Source organism: Manis javanica, chromosome 12 (assembly GCF_040802235.1).
Source record: "Manis javanica isolate MJ-LG chromosome 12, MJ_LKY, whole genome shotgun sequence".
Classification (NCBI taxonomy): domain Eukaryota; kingdom Metazoa; phylum Chordata; class Mammalia; order Pholidota; family Manidae; genus Manis; species Manis javanica.
The window spans coordinates 71,878,545-71,885,584 of NC_133167.1; the positions used below are offsets into that span (position 1 = coordinate 71,878,545).

Below are 7,040 nucleotides of genomic sequence, written 5' to 3' on the forward strand. Positions count from 1 at the left end.
TCAGATGATCTTGTTCTTATTTTATTAGAAAAATGTTTAAATTTACATATTAGATTTGTGATCACACTTTACTAAGGGTCTATTAGAGAGACTTAAGAGATGAGATTATGGCAAATTTTTAATGAGAATTTTTACTTTCTCATTTTCTGTCCTTATGCTACAAACCACATTACCCCACTACTTTCCTCCTAGTCTCTCATTACAAACTAATCAAGAAGGTAAACCGAGAGACTAGCCTCTGAAAGATGTTTCAGTATTTTTTAGAAATTAGGGAAATTCATAAACTTAAATTTTCTGTGACCCATATCCAACTTCATAATACATACTTAAAACCTAAGAACAGTTGTGTGGTTTAACTCTTAAATAAAATCTGTAGCAAGTGGTAATCCATCAGAAAGAGCCTCCCTAAGCAAAACCACTTTAGTATGTACCCACATATACAAAATAAATGTCTGTAACATAGAAAGGACTATATGGGCAGAAGATAGGTTGTAAGTCTTGTTTATTAACCACATTATTTTGTAGTAGAATGACATTCCGTTCAAAGAAATAAAAGAAAATAAACACTAAGGTTTTTGAAGGACAAATACAGTATTTGCTAATTTCACTGGCAAGGTATAAGAATTCACTTAACTGCAGACACCATCACCTTTTTTCTCTCCAAGTGACTGTCAGATACCAGAACTTCACCAGGAATTACTTCAAGATATACTTGAACTAACCGAGTCCCTAGATCATAATTAACTGTTTTGTTATGCAAGCACATTACTTTTCTGCAGAAATAGACAAAAGGCCAAAGCTAATTTCCACCGATTCCCAAGGCGGCATCTCACAGTTCTCTAGCTCAATTTCAATTACTACAAGATTTGATTTGAAAGGTGTCTGTATGACAAGATTTTAAAATTAATGCCTGAGATTTATGGTTGAATACAACAAGGTGTCGTCTTTATTTCTGAGATAGTCACAGCCATTTTAGATTTTTTGGCATACTCTTAACCGTGCATGTTGCCGTTTGCCAGTCACTTGATTCCGACATACCAGTCCAGGACCACAGTCACAACGCTGGAAGATTTCTGGAGCTTGAGCAGAATCTTTATGCCCTCTCCTAGAGCAGACCTGTCCCTCCAGTAGGACTGGTTTGCAAATTTTAGTCCAAAAATGACGAGCACAGCAAAGTCCAGCACCGCAGTCCAAAGTTCTAAGACAGCTTTCTCCCTCTTGTCCTGTAACAATATTGGCACAGGGTAAGGGGCATGTGGGGACTGCTGCTGGGAGAAGGGCATGGGGTACGGGGCTGAGGCCAGAGAGTAAAAATACACAAAGCATGCCAGTCTCCTAGAGCTAGATCTTACACTAACAGCAGTAATGACATGGAAATGTCAGTCAGCCCTACCTAAGAATTCGTTGTTTTACCAAGTTAAAACATTCATCAAAGAAAGATGGGATTTCCAAGCTTGAGAATTGAAGTATCACTCATGTTTTATTAAACGGGGTTGATACTGACACAAAGAGAGACCATTACTTAAAAAGAAGCCAGTTAACCTGAAGATACAAGAATAGCCAGTCCACCAATTTCAAACATGGTAGCTGTTTCATGTCAAAGATTGGAATTTGAAACTACAGTTTTGCAAAAAGCGTCATCTTACTGAAGTTTGTACTTTTAAAAGAATGTGTAAAATTCAATTAAAGGTTTTCTTGCTAACCAGTCCATTGTTAAGGCCAGTCCTGTCCTTTGGCTTGCTGACTACCACATGCTACTCCCTACGTGATCTCCAAGCTGCTTCTGCAGAGAAACAGGACATCCTTCCTGTGTGTTTCTGGGTTAGAGAGGCATAAAGTCAGTTTCCACCTATCCTCAAGAGTCTAGGAGGAGTGTCTTTTTTGAAAACAATGTGTTCAGAATGCTGTTCTTACCCTTACTGCCTTGTGCTTTCTTAATATTTGGCTTCCTTTTGGGTTTGTTTTCCTGAGTTGGATGCCCAGTTGTTTCTTGGGTGTCTGTGTCTTCTTGGTCATCGGTCTGCCTTTCCAGTATTGGCATTGCATCTTCCACCGAGGTACAAACATCTGAGAGACAACCAGGTGTAGTTAGTAACGTCAAGTACTAGAACCACAGACATGCTAATTATCATACTCTCACATACATTGGCAGTACCTCTGCCTTGAGTTTATGTATGACTTTCAAGATTTCTGGGACAAGGCACTAAACATCTACAGGCTCACATCTAGCAAAGAAGGTAGTTAAGTCATTAATGGAATCCAAATGAAAATGCAAGAATTTCAAAGATTCCAACTTGATTCCTTCCTTTAAAATCATGAACTCCAAGTCTCAGGCAAAAATTGTTGCCAGGAAGTTACTATTTTATTGCATCAAAAAGAGACAGCCGCATAAATTCACTTCAAGTGTGCATCCAGGAAAACCTTAAGAGACTGCCCATCTCGAAACAGTCTAGTCTATGAGATCTTCAGTTTAGAAAACATTCATTGGAGCAAGGCAGTCCTGCCAGGGTTTATAGCTCACCGTTCACGCAGAGCGTCCCTGGGCAGCACGCGGCACTATGCTGGCACCTCCGCCAGAGGCCGCGACATGTGGCACAGAATGGCTTCTCATCTTGAGGCTTGAGGCAGAACTTCCTGGCATTACAGTCCTTGTCAGACGAGCACTGTGAACCCTGTGAAGAAAAACTATCATCACAGAGCTAGGGAATCCAACAGGATGTAAGATAGCTTTAAATTCAAAGCGAGAAGTGGAGGAGGCCAGATCAGAGTGGCACTTGGAATGCAGTGACAACCCTAAGGCAGCATTTCAGGTTTTTGGTGGAATTGGTTTTCTGCCCCAAGGAGGAGATCAAAGCACCAGTGAAGAAACCTATGTGCTGCAGAGGGTATTTGTGTTAGAAAAACTCCAGCTTTTGAAACTGATTTCTATTTTCTTATGCTCCTTGTGAAGTTGGAAGACAATGTTTTTCCATGTGTCTTACAGATGATTATGAGATCTTTGATATCTATTACCTCCAGAAGCTGTGCTACAGTTTAAATAATGGTAGTGTTTGTGGCTATCCTCTCTGATTTTTTACTCTAGCTCAGGTCAGTCTGCATCCATCTACCAACCAGCACCTTGGTAAGCCTTACCCTGGGTAACTGTCCTTGGGTTTTTAGTGAGTCCTCATTGGCAGAGAAACAGATACCAAAAACCAATTTTTCTCAGCTACAGTTGGTGCTTTTCCGTGTATGTATATAAAACAATCTGGAAAACAACTCTGTGCAGTAAGATGGCAACCAGACAATGCACTGTGGCACTTGGTGTTTAAATTCAAACTCCCGTATTGGCTACAGTCCTCGACCTCTGAGTCTCATCTTCCTCATTAAAATCAGGAAGTGTGATGGCTACCTCACGTGAGGAACATTAAATGAGATTTTCTGCACAACAGACCTGGCACATGGTAGAGCTTCCTAAATGTGAGTTTGTTCCCTGATTCAGAGGCAGGTTTACAGCTCAGTGCCCTGAAAAACCACATGGCTTATTTAATATGTTAGTGCTAAGGCTACTGGATTCCACCAGGTCTTCTTCCCAGTTCCTAAACTGACCTTTTAGATAGGATACTTCAGACGTTAATCTGAACCACTCACTTACACTTAAAGCCAGCACCCCCCCAGCCAGGAAAGAACAGCACCCTCCTCCCCAGCTGCGCTTTACCTTCCGAGCGCCTGGCAGGTCAGCGGAGCTCTTGATGTTGTTGAAATCCAGAACCAGAGCACCCAGGGGAGCCCAGAAGCAGCTGAGCCCCAGCAGGACCACTACCACCATCCTTCAGTTGCCGGGTCCCCCCTACTCCTCTGAAGCCGGGCTGCTCTACACCACAGTAGAGCTTTTGCCAAAATAGAAACTTAGTGGGTCTGTAACTTTCTCTGAAAGAGAAGCAAATTGTCTAAGTAAGGTGTATGCAATAGGAAGAGCCAGGTCTGACCAGCAGGTTCCTTCTGAGCCTATTTATAGCCAGATGCGCCCCTCGCCTCTCCTCCTCCCTCCCTCATTACCTTCGTCCTTACGCCACACAGGCTTCAACAAATCCCTTCAAATCTGTTTGATCAATAGTTCAAAACAAGGACGCGGTAGAGGGAGAGAAGAGGGGAGCCCACCCTGCCTTCTCCTCCAGGGGTTGAATCCCTCTTAATTATCGCATATCAAAGTTAGTTCAAAGGGTGAGCAGAAGAGCAGGATGTCTGTATCAAAGCAAACTCCCATAATCACCTGCATTTCCTACCTTCCATAATCCTTTGGGGTGGAGGGGTCTGCTCAAAGATCTGTTTGTACAGCTAATTGTGCTCAAAGAAAGAATGAGTCAGATTGGCCAATATGCTGCAGAGGATGCCAAAAACTAATGAGTTACAAGATAGGCCGGCAAGCTTTAAACTATGCTTCAGATAGTGAAGACAGAAAAGAGAGCAAATGCCTTCTGATTAGCTCTGGCATCCAGTTGCTTAAACTCCCAGTGGCTTAAAGGCTGTGAACATAATAAGCACCTGTTCCAACTAAAATGTCAATGAGAAAAAAGTTCTTCTTAAAATGAAAATTAAGCTGTTTGAAGTTAGGGTTATTTAATTAGGAAGATACTGAGATTTATAAAAATCCTCCCCCCCCTTTTTTGATGACAGGGACACCACAGAGAGCCCCTTTTCTGCAGACTTATACAATTCAGTAGGAAGCTTTGGATCCATTTTATGAGCAATGGGTTTAATTTGTATTGCAGTATGTTAGATTGGCCCAAGCCATGTGGGTCTCCAAGTCTCTAGCTGATTTTTGATGAAGTTTTATGCATTTTCAATTTCCTAATCTGAATTTTTAAAAACTTCTGCTTCATCCCTTTCTGTCTGATTTTTTTTCCCAGCTCACCTGTTAAAGAGAATCAAGTAATTTGGACATCTGCTTATCATTACTGAAGTACTTTAAAGGTAGAACAATGCAGATGTGGGTCAAAAAAAATCTTTTTTTCTCCCTTCATTGTTTTTGTTCTCAGTGCAGACTACCTCAGGTGTGCAGTGCCATTTAAAATCTAAAAATGCATCTTTTCCAAGTCACGAATGTCAGTCTTAGTGTTCCTGGGTTTTCCTCCAGAACATTAGTCCATTGAGGTGTATGTTGCCATTCTGTGCGGGGAAACGTTCTCAGTCTGGAGGAAAGCCTCATGCCATTCAGCAGTGGACGCAGGTGACCTGAGCTGCTGCTACTTGGCTCACTTTCCTGTGCTGGGGCTGCTTGCCTACCACTCACATGCTGCAATGGCAGAAAAGTATTCTTTCTTTTTCCACTTATGCAGACAATATCAAACACCCTTTGATGGTGTGATAAGCCTGGTGACTAGATGTGTTACAGCATTTATTTTGAAGTCGGACCATTATGACCAAGGATAAAGGGAAGAGCTTCGGGGTTTCCTCTCTGCTGGGGTCTCTGCTTCCTGTTACCCAACTGAAGGGAGAACAACTGGGCTGAGGGGAAATCCTGGGACACAGCCTTAACACTCACTGAGCACTTTATAGGTGGCAGACTTGTGGTTAGGTGTTGGGAGTAAAAGATAAAACACATTCCTTGTTCCCAAGGAGCTGGTGTCCAGTCAGAAGACATATCTTCAGGATGAGTTTGATATATTAAGACAAGTACTAAGGTAAAGATATAAACAAGGGGCTGGGGGATCTCAGAAGGGGCTGGGATTAGATCTTTTGGAGAAATAAAGGAAAGCATCTATAGAGGGGGTAATATTAAAGTGGATTTTGTGGGATGAGTAGGAGTTATGTATATTGACAAGCAGGGGATGGTCTCACCCCAGCTGCAGGGAGGTGTATTTCAGTTCTAAGAAGACAGTCTATGTGGCTGGGGCAGGCAGTGGAAGGACCAGATGAGGATGGGTTGTGCAGAACCTGATAAACCACACTGAGAAAACTGGATTTTATTTCATATGCAGAGGAAAGTCATTAGAGATATTTGAGCTTGAAAATGGCAGACTTGGTTTGCTTTTTAGTTAAGCCATGCTGGTGGCAGTGGGCGGCCAGGGTTGTGGCAGGTGACATGGAGGTGTCAGCTGTAATTGCTTAGGTGAGGAGGAGGGGACCCAAGGACAGGTGGTGACACACTGACAGTGAGATAGAACCAAGCAAAGACTGGGTTCTGAAGTTGAGTCCCTGTTAGCTGGGTGGGGGTGGGAGTGAGCGAGCGGGAGGAGCAACCTCTGACATCTCTAATTGCAGAAGCGCATTTCAGGGAGGGTGATGGCACTAAAGACCAGGAATTCCAATGGGAAGCAGCTTGTGGAGGCCGGATGATGACAGATGGCCAGCAGGGCTATCCAAGTCAAGTGTGTGCTGCACATCTGACATTGGGACAATTCCCATGAGCGATGCTCTCCGTTTGCCCCCAGAGACAGAGGGGAGGAGAGCATGCAGACACCAGACCCCGGAGGTTCCCACAGCGTGTGGAGATGCCGAGGGGCAGGCCGCCCTGGCTCTGGCTCTGCTCGGAAGGAGCTGGATTCGGAGTCCCCCCGACCGCATCGACCACAACCTGGCTTCTGTACCCACACTCACCAGACTGTCTGTCGTGGCACTTAGCAGAACTCTATGGTAATTGTGGACCTACTTGTCCTATGCCCGGGTGATAAGTTCTGTGAGGGCAGGACCACAGCACATCCATCTTTGTTTCCTCACGTTGTGACTTCCTGGTGCTCAATAGCCACTCCATAGATTTTTTTTTTTTATGTGATGGAGGAATGCACAAATAAATGGGTTTATAGTAACTTAGTGACGTTGGGCAAGTTACTTCACCTTCTAGGCTTCAGTCTTCTCAACTGTAAAGCTGTCCTTACCTACCCCACTGTGATTATAATTCGAGGGTTCCGTGCGTGAATGGATGTAGGGGGCCTGACGCAGTAAGAGGCACGCATAAAACTCAGCAAATGGCCCTCACCCATTTTCCAGGCCAGAGCTTCGAAGCCTCAGTACCTAGCACAATGCGCGGCTCTTGCCCGGCCGGCTCTCTGGAGACCCTC

The 7,040-nt window shown here is 43.8% G+C and overlaps 1 protein-coding gene across 1 annotated transcript; it reads right to left on the reverse strand.

Annotated features, from left to right (window-relative positions):
- Positions 1 to 121: 121 nt before the first annotated feature.
- On the reverse strand, positions 122 to 3,925 carry DKK4 (dickkopf WNT signaling pathway inhibitor 4). The gene is made up of 4 exons (XM_036999176.2): positions 3,698 to 3,925; positions 2,522 to 2,672; positions 1,915 to 2,067; positions 122 to 1,223 (listed from the first exon to the last, which is right to left on the reverse strand). The coding sequence occupies exons 1-4, from the start codon at positions 3,806 to 3,808 to the stop codon at positions 973 to 975; spliced, it is 666 nt and encodes a 221-aa protein (XP_036855071.2). The 5' UTR covers positions 3,809 to 3,925; the 3' UTR covers positions 122 to 972.
- Between the last annotated feature and the right edge of the window lie 3,115 nt (positions 3,926 to 7,040).

Coding starts and splice junctions, on each gene's coding strand:
- DKK4 (XM_036999176.2), bottom strand. CDS start 3,808: ATGGTGGTAGTGGTCCTGCTGGGGCTCAGCTGCTTCTGGGCTCCCCTG. Junction 2,673..3,697: donor ACCTGCCAGGCGCTCGGAAG/GTAAAGCGCAGC, acceptor TTTTCTTCACAG/GGTTCACAGTGCTCGTCTGA. Junction 2,068..2,521: donor AGGGACGCTCTGCGTGAACG/GTGAGCTATAAA, acceptor GTTGTCTCTCAG/ATGTTTGTACCTCGGTGGAA.